The sequence below is a fragment of the Galeopterus variegatus genome, unplaced genomic scaffold, assembly GCF_000696425.1.
Source record: "Galeopterus variegatus unplaced genomic scaffold, G_variegatus-3.0.2 Scaffold5844, whole genome shotgun sequence".
In the NCBI taxonomy this organism is placed as follows: domain Eukaryota; kingdom Metazoa; phylum Chordata; class Mammalia; order Dermoptera; family Cynocephalidae; genus Galeopterus; species Galeopterus variegatus.
This window is the reverse complement of record NW_007731955.1, coordinates 70,730-87,358: the sequence shown is the minus strand read 5'-3', so window position 1 is coordinate 87,358 and position 16,629 is coordinate 70,730. Positions and strand designations below refer to the sequence as shown.

General features: G+C 48.5%; 1 protein-coding gene across 1 annotated transcript in view; it reads right to left on the bottom strand.

Moving 5' to 3' along the window:
* COL4A2 (collagen, type IV, alpha 2) overlaps positions 1–16,629 on the bottom strand; it is a 112,112-nt gene that overhangs the window by 56,313 nt on the left and 39,170 nt on the right. Inside the window, exons 16-21 of the mRNA XM_008590103.1 lie at positions 12,402–12,455; positions 11,608–11,674; positions 8,107–8,217; positions 7,449–7,598; positions 2,627–2,719; positions 1,254–1,417 (exon numbers count right to left, since the gene is read on the bottom strand). Coding sequence (XP_008588325.1) covers positions 1,254–1,417; positions 2,627–2,719; positions 7,449–7,598; positions 8,107–8,217; positions 11,608–11,674; positions 12,402–12,455 — 639 coding nt within the window. The remainder of the gene's footprint in view (positions 1–1,253; positions 1,418–2,626; positions 2,720–7,448; positions 7,599–8,106; positions 8,218–11,607; positions 11,675–12,401; positions 12,456–16,629) is intronic.

The window sequence follows — 16,629 nt, the reverse complement described above, 5'->3', positions numbered from 1 at the left end:
TCGTTAGAAAATTCCACAGATACGTGATTTATTGACTTAGTTCTTTGCAGAAAAGGGCGACATTCTTTCAGTGTCCGGGAGAGTGCCTCACTCACAGACGGAGCTCAGTTAAGTGTGCGCTGGGAGAACTGAAGGATAGACGAGTTACTGACTGAGCCCTGTACTTCAGGCCTTTGCCAGGCTCCATCAGTAAAAATATTTTAAAAACCAACAAAAAACACCCCAAATCTTGTCCCAAGCATTTCTATTGCCAGACACTTAAACGTACTATTAAGTGCATGGCAACAGAAACAATCAGAGGTGTTTGAGCAGTTCTGTGGGCCTGTGTGTGATAGTCTGGGCAGTTTGTGCTCTTTGAAGATTTTAGACATTTCAGGGGCACAAAATGGAACCCACTTCGCTGATGTGTACAGGGAATCCATGGGGTTTTCATATGTTCATATGAAGTAAATTCACGATGCACTTGGCTGTCTCGCTTTTTATTGAGTTACGGAAGCCTTCATAAAATGCTAACTCGGTTTTTACTAAATTCGAAGAGGCAATCACTCAATATGTAATGTGCTTTACATTCAAAATGCTAGAGGCTTTTTTGGAGACATAATTTATTTCCACAAAATTCACTGTTTTAAAGCATAAAATTCAGTGATTTTTGGAATGTTCACAAAGTTGTGCAACCATCACTATTGGCTAATTCCATAACATCTTCATCACATCAAAAGAAACTGCAGGCTCATTAAGCAATCATTGCCCCCTCCAAATCTGTGGCAACCACCTGTCTACTTCCTGTCTCCAGATTTGCCAGTTCTGAACATTTCATGTAAATGTCTGTCTTCTTTCTCTTTATTCCACTCTGTGGATGTACCACATTTGGTCTATCCATCCATCAGTTTCCATTTTTTGGCTATTATGAATAATGTGGCTCTGAGCACTGGTGTACCTGTACTTGTGTGGACATGTATTCAGTTCCCTTGGGTATATACCCAAGAGTGGAATTTCTGGGTCACGTAGTAACTCCATAGTTAACTTTTTGAGGAACTGCTTAGTGACTGCACCATTTCACAGCTCCAGGAAAAGTTTTTAAAGTTCATCTTGGAGTACGTGGCTTTTTTTGAATGGTATATCCACACACTGTTGGTTTAAAGCTGTGTTAATTTAACAAATCAAAAGCCAGGAATGGGACACCTGGGATCAGCCTTGGCATGTCTTATCAGCTCCGCGATAGAACCGGCCACCAGGAGGCACCGTGCTCTCACCTTGAACCCTGGGAACCCAGGGATGCCGTGCGGGCCGGGATCTCCTTGGTCCCCGTTCTTCCCAGGTTCCCCATTGACACCTGGAAACCCCTTGGGTCCTGGCAGTCCTGGAAGACCCCTGATGAACTGATCGCCTTCTGCACATTTGCAGTCCCCAGCGTCACCTGCAGTGAGCAGAGAGAGGGCTCGTTCATGGAGCATCTGTTAAGCATCTTCTCAGCATTGCAGGGGAGAGAAGTGCCAGGCGGGTGAGGGGCCAGGCCCAGGAGAAGGTAGCACTGGTTAGGCAGTGTGTTTGGTGCTTCACATCCATTATCTATCCTGGTGGGGGCGGTTGCACCCATTTCTCAGATGGAGAAAGTGAGGCTAAGAGTAAGTTACTTCAGTGTTCTGTCATGGTCTCCGTGGGGTCAGAATTCCACTCTGATGTTTAGTAAAGATACTTAAACACTGGGACATTTACAGAGGCCTGGGCAAGGCTGAGGGACTGCCAAGGGGGTCGAGGAGGCAAGTCCCAGAGCTGCAGGAGGGCCACCATGGGCCTGAGGGGCCATGGGTGACAGGGGAGACATGCCCGACTTCTCTCCTGTCCTGCCACAGCTGGACCCGGGAGCCAGGCAGCCGGGGGCACCAGGCCGACAGGGAGGTTGGCTGTCCCAGGGCCTACAAGGTGCAGTGGGACAAGGCGCGCAGCTTGCTAATGGGAATTCACACCCGACACGCATGAGAAACGTCTGGGTGTAGTTAAGTGCCAGGATGTGCTGCCTACATTTGCGGCTGGGGAGCTGGGACAGCGCCTCACAGGGCAGGTGCCGCTTGGGCGACCCCTCCCTGGGAGGATGGCCTGGAGCGTGGGGCTGCACCTCCGAGGGGCAGGGCGGGGGGCGGGGGTAGTGCCAGGATGGCTCTTTCCAGTTTCACCTCCCCAGGAGAGGAGACCTGGCAGGTCCTGTCACTCCCTGGGCCTCAGCAGGATCATGTGGGCGATGACCATCTGAACACGGAGCTCCTGACAAACACCTGTCACACTGTCCTGCAGCTGAGCCCCCCAGAGGAATCATTTGAATTCAGTCTAGGAAGTAGCCGCTCATCCTCTCTAACCTTTAGCCGGGGCTGGCTCTGCACTGCTTGAGACCTAGTGACGAGGACGGCAGAGGACGGGGAAGGGAAGCCTGCTGGTGCTCAGAAAGCATAGTGGACCTCGTGCACTTTACAGTGAGTGTCACGCCCTGGAGAAAGGAGGCCAGTGCAGACACGGAGGGTTGTTTCTGTGGTCCAGCCAGAGAATGGGGGGTGGACCTGAGCTTCTGCAGGGTGAGGACTAGACCCAGGCTGCCTCCGCCTCCCTCCCCGTCCTCCCAGACACTCCTCACCTTTCCATCCTTTCTGTCCTCGAGCCCCGGGGAAGCCAGAAGGCCCAGGGAAGCCCGCCGCTCCGTCTGCCCCTTTAAGGCCGAACAGGAATCCTAAAGAGAAAACCCGCAGGGACAGGAGCATTAGCACACCTCGGAGAGACCCAGTGTGGCAGGGCTTCCAGTCACGTCTGCCATAAGATCCAGTTCCATTCCAAAACACCTCTAAGAAGAAACAGACTGCTTCAAGGCCACAGGCTTCAGAGTTGGAAAGAAATGTGAGAGTCTGACAATTTAGTTTTTACTGAAGTATACAGATAAAAATCATTCCTTCTGAGAAACGTTGAGTCCAAAGAAAGGTTTTGGCTTTTTGACCACGTAATGTGGATTCCAAGACTACCACACACTTCTGGTTCCTCCAAAGGACCTCCCTTAAAAAAAATGAAGATGCACTTAGTTGTCCGTTCTGCACTTTTCTCTGGAATGGCTGCACACGCGTGCACACCAGCGCCCGTTCACACACATACTCTGCCGTCTCAGTCCTCTGTGCGTGCGCGTCCACACACATCCACACGTGCATTTAGTGTAACTGACGCACAGCACTGTGACCAGTCTGCATCCAGTGTGGTCACCCTCACTGAACAGACCTGGCCTCCCCCTCCCCTGCCTCCCCTCCCCCCCCAGCGAGGATCAGGGAACTCCAAAGGCCCTGCCACCCTCTGCAGGGGCGTCTGGGGGAGGGTGTAGGAAACTCTCTAACCCCCACCAGAGTCGTTGGCGTCGCATTCGAGAAGAGTGCCATCTGGTGGCAGAAATAGGGCTGTGCGTTTCCAGGAGGTGGCAGCCGCTGCTGCTGCTGTGGGGTCCGTGCAGGTCCCCGACTGTCCTCCTCACCGTTAAATCCAGGAGTGGACTGATGAAAAGCCTCCAGACACATTAAGACGCATGTCGCCATAAACACGTGGGAGAAGGAGGGGATGAGGCCAGGAAGAAAGCGGGAAGTGGGGGAAACCCCAGGTTTTAACGACTTGCTGTCTGCTTGGAAAAACGGCTCCAGAATTAGAACGTCAGTGAGCTCCTAGGTGAGCAGCAACACTGATGGAAAGGTGGCAGTGGACCTCGTCCCGTGCAGTTTGCTCTCTCTTCATGCGTCATATGCTGTGATCTCACATGCTGGGAGCTGCGGGGACAGCGGGAAACAAAACCCACAGACCCTCCAGGAACTTCCAGCGCAGACGTGGAGACACACACTGAGCACATGCTGGCGGGCCACCAGCATCGACTGTCTGATGCGGCCAGTGCTGGGAGGACAGGGAGCACTCAGGGAGGCCAGGGGAGCAGCCACTTAAAAGAGGCTGGGGGTGCCAGGAAAGCCCTTCCAGAGGAGAACCCTAAATGAAGACCCAAAGAACGAAAGACAGCCAGACAACAGGGAGGGGGGATGCTGCAGACAGAGGAGGGACCAGTGGCTGCGGAGGGAAGGGCGGAGGGCTCAGGCCCAGCCACAGGTCTGGCTCTGCCCAAGGGCAGTGGGGGCCACTCCAGGCTGTGGGGGCCCGGAGCACGGAGCAGAGGAGGGTGTGACCTGCAGGACCAGCGTGGAGGACGTGGCAGCCCGGCACCCTGAGCGGCTCCGGGCCTCTGGCTGGACTCCTGGGTATAGGGAGGTGGCGAGGCCCCCAAGAGGGGCAGGTTGGCCGAGCAGTGGGCAGTGGGGACAGGGGTGACCCAGAGTTCAGTTCTGGATGTACAGATCGAGGTGCTTGTGAACCACACAGTGATGACTGTTTTGAGCTAACAGTTTACATGTCTGTAGTCAGACCACAGAAATGGGCCAAGGGCAGAATCAGGGAGGGGCCGGCATGTCAACTGTATTTAAATTCACGTGAATGGGCGAGTCTACCTGGGGAGGGAGGACAGAGAGGAGGGCTGAGCCTGAACCTCAGGAACTGCACCGTCTACTCTGGGTACAGGAGGAAGGAAGAGGAAGGGGCCGCAGAGGAGCCTCTCAGAGAGTGGCCAGAAAGATGGGGGGCACGGGTGCTGTGGGGGGCATGGGTGCTGTGGGGGGCACTGCCGGACTGTTGGGAGGCTGTTGCTGCTACAGACAGAAAGGTGTCCCTGGCATGTGACACCCCGGGGTCGCTGCAGACCAAGCCAACAGCTGCTCAGCTCCGTGGTGGCCTTTGTGGGCTCTCCCAGTATTTCAGGAGGTGTGGTGTCACAGACAGAGTTCCTCGACTGTGCATACTTCGGGGATGTCAACATTTTACATTTGACACACATCATTAAGGAGCTTGCTGGTGTTCCTCAGGGTATCAAATACTTTGCAAATTCAGTCAAAAAGCACAGAGGGGTCATCTTAAGGTGACATCCTTCTCTGTTCCGTGTTGTTTTCCTTTTATCTGCTATTAATTTCAAACCCGTCTTGTAGAATAGCGGTGCAGCTTCCTGATGCTCTCAAGGTTCCACGAAGAGGCAGTGACCATGACAAGCAGCTCTTCGCTTGTTCTAGAGCAGAATAGAACTTCCCCAGCGCTCCACTTGGTAAACCGGAGGTAGGAGTGTGCAAAACACTTCACCCAGAAGGAAAACTGACTTCATGGTGTGAGTTTACTGGAACTGTAAAAGACTGAAAATTCTGGCTTTCATCAGTAGCAACACATAAAACAGTATGGAATGCAGTTAACAAGAAAAGAATCCAACAATTTCACTCCAGGGGAGAAGTCAAAGGTCTCCATAGGAATCAAGGTCATTGATATTAAATCAGGACTATACACAAACATTTTTAAAAGGCCATCACAGCCGCTTTTTGTAGCAAGGTTGCTCTAAAAAGAGGTGATTTGGAAACAATGTAACAATGTCTCTCAGGGGGTAAGATATATTTACAGAACTTAAGTTGTATGCTTTAAAGATTTTTAGATGATAAAATTTATCTGATACCATTTCATCTATTTTATGAATTCCCTCACCAGTCTACAATACACACCGGAAATAAGTTAATCTGTTTGCAGTTGACTATGTTAGTAAATCACAGATGTACTAAGCAAGATTCATAAAGCAGGATGGTATGTGCTTGTGTCTTTATCAAGATGGAATTTAATTACAGGGATGATGGCAAATTTAGCTTTCAGTCACTTCTTTAAGGAGGAATATTTTTATGCTTTTATTTTTAACATATCATGTTCTGTTCCAAAAAAGGAAAACTCAACAGATACCACTTATTTAGGAAATATAATGCTCATAGGAACTTAGCTATTATCACAGATGTCACAGTAATAAATATCACTTCCAGGATAATAAAAGTATATATATATTAAAGATAACTCTGCTCGGGTTGGCCCATGGCTCACTTGGGAGAGTGTGGTGCTGATAACACCAAGGCCACAGGTTCGGATCCCATGTAGGGATGGCCGGTTAGCTCAGTTGGGAGAGCCTGGTGCTGACAACACCAAGTCAAGGGTTAAGATCCCCTTACCAGTCACCTTTTTTTAAAAAGAAGATAACTCTGCCCAAACTATTTGTCAAATTCATGATCCAGGGAATTATCTGCACCTAAAAATTTTCAAAAGAATGTGGGAATCTGTGGTTTTTCTAGTTGAAGCATAATTAGGAAAGTAGGACCATATTAAGTTAAAAATTTACCTTAGAATACAAAATAGAAACAGAGAAGTGACTACTGATTCTTTTAATAGAAGAAATATGTAGATAGATGTTTCTAATACCTTCAAGAATTTTCCTTGTACAGATGGCAAACAGAAGTGGTCTTCCAAAAGCAATTAAAACACAGACCTTTGAATTTGACCTTTTACTGATACCAAACACCACCCACCAGCAAATACGATATTCTTCCTCCCTGAAGATAGGAAGCTATAAAAGATTACTGGGGGTGATCTCAGCAAATTTAAAGTAAACTATTTTCATAAGAGGCTGCCAAATTTTGGTCAATGTCACAGACTATGACCTCATATTATTTTCCAATGACTCCTCTGTTCACTCTCTTGAGTGGATGAGATGTTCCCATTAGGAGTTTTATAGCGCTTGGAGCATAATTCATTAAATGCTGAAGCTGGAAAGAATGACCTGCTCTGAAGGAAAGCTCTAGGCTGCAGCCTTGCCTCCCTGGACAGAGCTGCTCTGCTAAAAGGTGAGCCAGGGCAGCATCACACCTGACAAAACCACCTGTGCTGACTCCGTGAAGCCCTGTAGGGCAGCCGGCGGCTCTACGCCCCCACATGTGTCTAGTTTATGGATTTTTGTGGTCTTTTGCCTTGGCCATGGCCAGTGGCTGCTGCTTCTTTCTGCAGACAGTGCAGCCATCTCTTATCATCAAATGTTACCACCTGTTCAGTTGTAGCTTTGGCTCTGCACGGGCTCAGAGGCAGATTATCAAGTCTGCTCAAAATTGTTCACAAAATAGAGGTGGGAGGCTGCAAGTCAGGTGTGAGGTCCCCACCCTAGAGGCAGGTGCATGGAACTGATCACACAGACCCCGGCTCAGCTCTGTCTTGCATCCATTTGCACACTGCGTGTTCCAGATGTTTTGCTGAAGGACTGATGTGGCTGAAGCCACCGCAGGCAAACCTCGCGGTGTAGTGTCCGGGGGTTGTTGATACTCAATGCACCGACTATGCTTCAGCTTCCATTCCCAGCTCCTTCTGTGTGAACCCAGAGATGACCCACCACAGCCAAATCCTCCTGAATCTACCACACCCTACTCCACTGGCCTACTGGATTAGTTCACAGAAGTATTTAGTGGAAAAACCCAAATAAAAACCCAGCTGTGGTCATGCTTCATCTGAACACTGGGACACACTCTCCCTTCAGGTTTCCCTCCACTCACCATCTGGCCCAGGTGGGCCGGCAGGCCCGGGTGGTCCTTGGAACCCTGGCTTTCCGTCAGCTCCAGGCGGGCCGGGGAAGCGTGCAGGGATGCCTGGGTCTCCTATGAAGCCTTTGGGTCCCATCTCGCCTGGGAAGCCTCTCTTCTCACCTGAAACCCAACAGCACCCAGCAGCAGCATCAGTCTCCTGATAACTAATGGCTACGTTTGCACTCAGGTCCGCAGGACAGCAGCAGGATGCCACCCAGGATGCCCACCGCTTCACAGTCCAGTCCATCACTCAAGGGGTGGATGCCACTGGCATGTTCAGCTTTGAAAAAGCACCTCTCCCTGCCCCATAGAATGGCCTGATGGCTGTGTCAACACTGGGTGACAGTGTCTGAGCATTCCAGCTCTTCCTCACTGACTGAGGGAACGTGCTAGTTACCCCTCAGGGGCATAATCTAACGTAGTCGGAAGGTCAGTGTCACACGTGCATGTTTTGTGAAGACGTTCGAAACATGCATGCAAGAGCCAGCAGAGCTTGCTAAGACTCGTCCCCAGAAAACGTAACACAGCAGCAAAGGGCTGTGTGGTTGGTAAAGGCTCAGTTGTTCATATTAAGACCTGAGTGCAGGTGCGGTTGGACTTGGGTTTTGAGACTGTGAAATGACATTACCTTCATCTCCAATGGATACGCCGGGGGGGCCTTGAGGGCCGGGGTCTCCTGGCTCACCCTGGCTTCCCGGCTCCCCAAGGGCCCCTGGGAATCCTGGGTCGCCTCTGACACCTGGAACCGAGAGAAGCCGCACAGTAAGAAAACGACTGTTGTCCAGGATGGCAGCAGGTGTCTGCTTTTCCATCGAACACATACTTACTGAATATCCTGTACATCAGGTGAAGCATGCTGGGGAGTTAAAATGCTTAATATATAGGGAGGTCTTTGTTTTCAAGGAGCTTATTCACAAGGAAATATGAGTGATACAAGATTCCTATGAATATAAAACAATACAGAGGCGCAGAGCGCCAGAAACATACATAGAACTTTCAAAGGAAGGGAGGATTATTTGGGGGAAAATCTGATATTTAGGGACCGTAGAGAATAGAAATAAGTAGAAGTAGAGAACGTTTTTGAGCCCGTATTGTGTGCTGGAGTCTCAGGCTTAAATACTGTACGTGCATCTGATCACTAAGGCCCTGTGGTGCAGACAGCACTGCAGCCCCACGTTTATAAGTGAGTGAAGGCATCCAGGGGACAGCAGCCAGACTGAGAGCACAGAGACGGGGGCTCTCGGCAGGATCAGGGTGGAGTGTCGGGGTGCAGAGAAACAGGACCAGTGGAGAGTCAGGCTGAATAAGTGGCCAAGTCCAAAGCAGGAATAAAGACATGACATGGTTAGAAATCCCGCCGTGGAGGCCTGGAGGCGAGGAAGGCCTCTCTTCTCCGGCCCCTTCTCCCCGCCTCTGCTTGCTGGATGCACAGCCCATGCCATCGCCTTACAGACCTTCATCCCTACATACACAGGAGCAAGGTGGCATCGCTGTGTTCCTTTGCTGTGTGAATAGCAATGCTGTACTCTGTAACACATTTTTCTGGAATTCAGTTGGAAAAGATGAGAGAAAAGAGAGAAGAAAATATGATGTTTTATCATATAGGTATTATTAAGTTTTAGGCAAGCCATCACTGTCACCTTTTTATTTTTGGTGGCTGGCCTCTTGCCATCTTTAAGTTTTTAATCCCAAAAGAATGTCCTTAAAGTGAGGAGAGGATTTGCTGGCACCATACTTGAGCTGTGCAGGCAAGGGGCTGACAGTGGGACCCCCTGTGCACCTCCTGCGCGGGGCAGGGCTCCTTCCTCTGTGACCAGGAGGCCAGGTCTGAGTCCTGCTCTTCCACTCATGACATACTGACCTTGGGCAAGATGCTCAACTTCCCTGTGCCTCGATTTTTCCCTCAGTAAAATGGGGCTAATACTCATCTTCCCCTCACAGGGTCATTAGGAGGCATAAACAAATTGACAAGTGCAACTAGAACTTAGAATGTTGCCTGGAACACAGCAAGCACCATATACAGGTTAGCCACTGTCATGGCTAAAGAAAAAAGGAGGAGAAAAATGTAAAACCACAGACCTTCCGTTTGTTCGGAAGAATAGCAAGATTACTTTCACGTTTAGTCACCTTGGGATCATTTCTTTTAGTACAATCCCCCTTTTGCATTTTAATGAGCTCCTGCAAAGCAGCCTCGAAACACGGTTATTTTCCTCTTTTCCCTGAGGGAATCTGCTCAAGAGTGGACCTTTGACTGCAAGAAGCCCTGGAATGCAGCTCAGTGAACATTCCAGCTCACCAATAAAGCAGGAATGTTGTCAAGCAGCAAAGGGCAGCATTTCTAAATCTGCATGTGGGAAGAAAATGAATTTAAAAACCTTCCATCTTCCCAGGGTGGTTTCCAGGAATACAGCGGTTGAAAAGGGAGAACTGAATGGATTCTGGGCTCTTGGTCAGTGACGTTTTTGAAAAATGCAAAAGGGACATCACCAACATTAATTTAAAAATTATGTTCCCGAGGCCTCAAGGACAGTATTTCCATTTTATCAAAGTCACTAATGGTAAGTCCCCTCTAGCCAGCCTCCCGTTCCTTCTCCGTGGGGTTCAGGTTTGTCAGACATGAAGCCCTGGCTTTATCGTGAGGTGTTGTGGTCTGACGTCAACCCAGAGAGAAAACCCTGGGGGCCACCAGGCTTTGCCCTGCGCCCTGTTCTGTGCTGTATTTTCATCAGTGTTGGATGAAAATGTGCGGAGTTGTTATCAAATTGACAGGTGGTCTCACCCACGCAGGAAAGTTAACACCTGACACCTGGACATGGATGACGGGTGGGGGGAGCCCAGTGATCTGCTGGGTTCCAGAAACACTTGTTAACGTGCCTTTGTTTTCAACAACTCTCACCAGAGAGCAGAACCGCAGCTACTAGAGGCTGGAAGGGGGACGGGGAGGAGATAGTGAGAGGCTGGTTAATGGATACAAAACAGTCAGACAGGAAAAATAAGTCTCTGGATGTATAGTCAAGATAGGCACCTATAATCAACAGTAATTTACTGCATGTTCATATTATCAAAAGACTAGAAGAGAGGAGGTCCAGTGTCCACATCACAAAGAAATGACTAAGTTTTGCAAGGATGAGTATGTTAATTACTCTGATTTGATCATCACACATTGTATACATATATTGAAATATAACTGTGCCCCACAAATGTGTGCCATCAATTCACTTAAATAATAAAAAAACTCTCACCCTTTGGCATGCCTGTCTGATGTGTATGTTTCAGCTGTCAGTCATGCAGGCAGATATTAACTGAGTACCTGCTACTCTCTGCTGCTCTACTAGGCGCTGAGGACACAGTAGTGAACCACACAGGCCAGAATCCCTGCCCTTGTGGAGCCTCCTATAACATGGATAATTTGCCTGTCAACATATATACATATGATTATTATGAGGGGGTGCTCAAAACATTCTTCTTAATCTGGAAGGATGCACATTCAAAACGGTTCAGAAGCCGGTGTTTTAATCACAGGATTAGGATCATATTTCCATATGATCTTGCCAATCTGGGGGTCTGAGCTAAAATCACAAGAGGGGCATTAGCTGCAACATGCACAAGGTCCTTTGTTTACACTCTGAGGTCAACCGTGGTGGTGCAGAGGGTCTTCCGGGGCAGTGGTTCATGTGCGAACATCTGGGGATTCAGTTGCCTCGACGTTTAAAAGGATGTGACTACTACAGATGATGGGTTATGATCAGTTCCAGGCTTCAGACTGGAAAGCTTAAGCATCTTGGTGCATTTGGAGGAGAAACCCAAAGGTGGTGGGGACAGCTGCCGTTGGCTTTCTTTAGTGACACTCATCATGGCAAAGACAGAACCTGTACATGTTACGTAGAAATGAAAGCACTCCCTCGCGTGGGTCTCACCGAGGCAGAGGCGAGATGCTGCGGTACCTTTTAGGCCCTGAGGGAAGTCGTGTAGGAGATTGAGATTCTCCAAGGCTTATGTTCTAAACCTCTTTTTTTGTTTTGTTTTGTTTTGCTTAGGAAATCTATTTTGAAAGTTCATGACTCTGTGTCTGTAACAGAAGAAGATGTATATCTGGCTGTTAATCCCGCAGGGGTAATTACACACAAACCTTTTGCTAGGGCAGGATGAGGGGAGTAGGCAGGTAGTCCCGGGGGTCCAGGGTCGCCTGTTTCTCCCTAGAGAAAGAAAAGAGAAAAACAGGAGAATGAGAGGATAGCCTTTTGGAATTTTTGACAGTATGCATACTTCCAAAACACAGAGCTGAATGTGGGTGATCAGTTTAGCAGAGCAGCTCTTTTGACCAGTCAACCCACAGGCTGTGCCCGGGGGCAACAGCTCTATGGCACTGAGGTGCTAAGTCCAGGCCTCCCAGCCACCAGCCTGAAGGGCCAGAGAGGACAAGGAAGGCAGGCGCAAGTCTCAGTTTGAAACCCTTGCTAAGCACCAGAAATGGCCACTATGCTGCTGCTGCTGACAGCTGAACCACCCAAGGACGGGGGAGCTGGGAGACAATGTAACACCATCTGTACTGCAAGACAGAATTCCACGGGCTGCCTTGACACTTTCCAGCCTTGCAGGGCCCCAAAGTCCTCACCACGAGATCCCCTGTCCTAACCAGATACACCCCCTGCTCACCCCGCTAGGTTCCCAATCAGCTCGACCAGCCGCATCCCACCTGATGCTCACCCTGCCAGCCCACGGAATTATCCAAACAAGCCAATCGCACCCCCTCTGTGACTTTGCCCCCACCGGCACATTCCACTCCTGAGTGGTGACCCTGTGTGGCCCAGTGAGGGCCAGGTTGGGAGAACGCATGATATAGGCTCATCTGCCCAGCGCTGGGTGCCCCCTTCTCCAGTGGGCTGGCAGGACACCAACAGCAGGAACAAGCAGCTGGCTTACCTTGGGTCCTCTGTGCCCATCGGGGCCTTGGTAACCATCTGGGCCTCGGCTTCCCTGCAAGAAAGATGTCGCTTTTAATTTTTAGTTCCAATATATAACTTAAAAAAGAGACCACACCACCATTACTATATCTAATACAATGGACAATTATTCATTAAAATCACTTACTACCCAGTCTGTGTTCAATTTCCCCTGATTTTGGTCTAAAGAATGTGTTTTAAAATTTATGTGCTTGAATCAGGAGCCAAAGTCCAAATTGTACATATGGCTGCTGGTCTCCTAATTTTCTCTTAGTTCATAATATTTTCTTCCTTCTATTTTTTGGTGTGATTTTGCTGTTGTGGTTGTGAAAGAAACTGGGTCATTCATGCTGCAAATACTCTATGTGGTGGGCTGGCTGGCGTCACCCTGCGGGGCTGTAGAACGTGCCCCTCCATCCTGTCCTCTCTAAATTGCTCATTAGAGCTGGAGGCTTCGTTAGACTCGGCTTGTCTTTTCAGCTGGAACTGGCCGTGGGGTGCTGTGTCCCTCTTCTTGCGTAAGTTGAGGAGGCCCAAGTGCTGGGTGGCCCCACTTTAGTGATTTTATGATTGATCAGTGTGGTCAGATGTTGACAGCCTGTTCTGTCTTAAGAACCTTCTCCCATAATGGGTTTTGAAAAATTTTGTTTACACCAAATAGAAGCACTGAAGCCTCTTAATTTCGAATTTTTTCTCTTTGTTTAAAAGAAAATCTCTCACGTTTTTTTGTTTTCTAATCCCCCTGAACACTTAAGGAAAGAGAAAATTTACCCTTATGACTTGCATCATGAGGTGTCTGGACAGACAGCAAGGCTTTCTGAAAATCTAGAAGTTTACCCACTCTTGTTAGAGAATGTGGGTGGTACAGCCCCCCAAATTCAGAATGCCAGATGCCAATGGTACTAAAAACTGTACATGACATGTGTATCGTGTAGGATATTTTGAAATCCAGGAGTGTGTATGCTGAAAGTCATGTTGTTTAGAATGAACTGAGATTGGCTTAATTTTGTGTTTTTCGTGGTGGCTCTGCGGTTGAGAGCGTGGCTTTCTCCACACTAGGTGGAGCTGAAGATTTGAAACTGGAGGCACATTTCTCTACTAAAAGTCACCTCCTCTTTAGAGGCCATCTCACAAGATGAGCTAGGAATCTCCAAAGAGCTTGCCCTTGACTGGGGGGAGGGGCTAGTGGCAACCAGGCATTTGGTCGGAGCTATGTCCAGAGCCAACAAGACAGTGCAGCTCAACGATGCCCTGGGACCTGTCAAATCTACACCTAAATCTGTGCCACCCATGCATCCCTCGGTCATGCTGTGACATAACCAACAGACAAAAACAAGCACCCCATGTGCCAAGTGGTCACCATCATTGTTGAGTAAGCCAAAACAGCACGGACACCCTCGAAGTGCGTCGGGACAGTTTGGAACTAACTGGATATTACATAAAACCAACTGGAGAAAGGGGAAAAATTAGACACACTCAGGATTCCTCTTAGGCAACTGGTAGCATGAACACCAGTAACCAAAACCACGATCTCAAGGTCTCCCTGTGAGTTCTCAGCGGCAGATGAAGTGACGGGGGGAGGGTTGAGTATTACGTATAAATTAGCAGGGTCAGGAGAGAAATCCACATGTAGGATTCATCTGAGACTACTGGCAGGTGGAACCCCAACTGTCAAACAATCTAAACCTTTTCCTTTGTGTTTGTCAGGGCAGGGGTGGGTGAAGCCAGGGAGTGGTGTGGTCAAAGGGGAATTATCCCTGTGCTGCCCAAGAGATGCTGGTGACCACACCTGGGAAGGACCCAGCCGGGGTGCCATGGAGCTCCTGGAGACCCCACTGTGAGGCCAGGCCCTCTACTCCTGCTAAGAAGTGGATCGTGGAACCCACCATTAGGAGAAACTGAGGTCAGGAAAGGGACCTCCAGGTAAATTCTATTTTGGAGAGAATAATTACACAGTGCTTTGAAAGCACACATTCCTCTCTCCTTGCCAGTCCCCCACATTTAGTAACATGTCACTAATTTGAATTCAACAAGGTCATATATATGATTTATAGAAAGTTCTGGTTATAGAATGTTAGAAGTAGTCAATTTTATGTTTTCAATGATAGAAATAACCCAAACTAGGCTAAGGAAAATCACTGGGCGTGAGTCGTCAGTAGCTGGCTGCAGCAAACAGATGAAAAGAAATTATGATGAGACTCTTTTGGGGAAACATATACTTCTAAGGCACTTAAAAACAGTTCAGTCGTCTCCCTGCTGTCATTTATTTATTGTATCCTTTTTCATCTCAGCGGCTGCTGTGGGCTGATTGAATTGTGTCCCCCAAAGTCCATATATTAGAAGCTTAATCCCCACCGTAACTGTCGAGTGTGGGAAATCTTAGGGTAATTGAAAGATGGGGCCTTGAAGAGGTGATGAGATTGTAGGATTATGCTGTAGTGAATGGATTAATAATGGTGGTCAGGGGTCTGGTTCTGAGGGCTTTAAAAGGAGAGCATGTGAGCGTCTCTCTCTCTCTGCTCCACCATTTTCTACCATTGCTGTAAAGCCACCACCAGAGAAGATCCTCACCAGATGTGTTTCCTGGACTTTGGACTTCCCAGCCTCCAAAACTGTAAGCAATAAATTTCATTTTCTTACAAATTTCTCAGTTCCAGGTATTTCACTATAAGCAACAAAAATGAACCAATACAGTGGCCAAGGGAGCATTATTTAGGTTTAATATAATTCATGCACCTCATGCAGGAGGCATCTCCTCAAAACACCTCTTCCAGCCTGAACATGAAATGGAAGTTAGCATACGAGAACTGAAGTCAGCACGATTTTGGTTAAAGAACCTAGTTGGAAATCACATGTCAGCACGTCACACTTCTCAGAGGTGACCACTCTGTATGACCATACCAAAGTTCCTGAGTTTGCATCTGGTAAGAATCCAAACTATCTGCTGCCACAACACATGTAAACGTGACACCCTGGGAGTCCTGATGGGCCTGAACAGTCCTACTGATAAAGGGAGCCTGTCCACATGACGCCGGGGCTGACACCAGGTTCCTTACTCACAGGCGACAAGGCCTCAGTGAACACTTACACCCTAGGCTATGAAAAGCTTTTGTTCAGTTACTAAAAACATACTTCCCCTGGAAAAAGGAGGGAAAACAATCTTTATATTTTCACAAACTCTAATTTAACCAAATCCATAAGACACACTTTTCCATCCTCCTTTAGAAAAGGTTAAAAAATAGAACCAGTAGAAGTTCTATTAATCTCAGTAGAGAGGAGGGAGCCGGATCCTGTGTTCGCAGAGAGGAGGGCGAAGTCCTCCAGGATGGATTTGTCTCCTCGGTTCCTCCTGTTCCGACGAACTGTTTATGTTACTGTTCGTAGCTGCTCCTTGGAGCTGCTTTTGGTTTCTGGCTCCATCTTCTACCATAAAAAGCTGGCTGGGGAGGGGCGGCAAGCTGGCCGCAGCGTAGAGAAAAACAGACACGACCACAGTGTCGTCTGGACAACTGAGTCATCTGTATATGTCCTGCCTATTTCCTATTTTTATAGGAAAGTAAACTGTTTCCCTTCAAGCCACTTAGCAGGAAGTGTCTGTATCTTCCCAAGTGGCTGCACCTGCAGAAAGAGAGCTGGGAGGAGTGAGCCCACAGGCCTCGGGTCTCGGCCACGGTGGGCGAGGCAGGTGGTCAGTGCTGGGCATCCCGTTGTCTTTCATTAGCTTCTGAGTTCTAGGGGGCAGCTGTCCTTAACTGGATCTTAAGACACTACAGTGCCTTTGTGTTAGGCATAGAAAAACTGATAATAATTATGATTTCACTAGCACGTGGTAAGCAAAGAATCTAACAGTGGCACTTTACATGGGGTGGGTGGACACGGATTGCTTTTGAATGCTAAAGTCTGCTTCAGCCCTCTGTCTCTTTGCAACATTTGCTTATTTCTGTAATCCTTACACCATGATCTGGCCATTTGGCCTCGGTTGGGGTGTGGCCGGGACAGAGACAGCCACCGCTCCAGGCACACTATCTTTGACGATGCTCCTGTCAGTAGCTAATGTTACAAAAAGTTGTTGGTGTAATTAGGGCAAAGCCTGGTGTCAGATCCCTGGCCTGAGTTTAGGATAAAAGGACAGGAATGGCAAGAATAAGATCAATTGAGGTTGCAGGAAGTAATCAAGATTGGGGTTAATTGTGAGCACTCAAACCTGA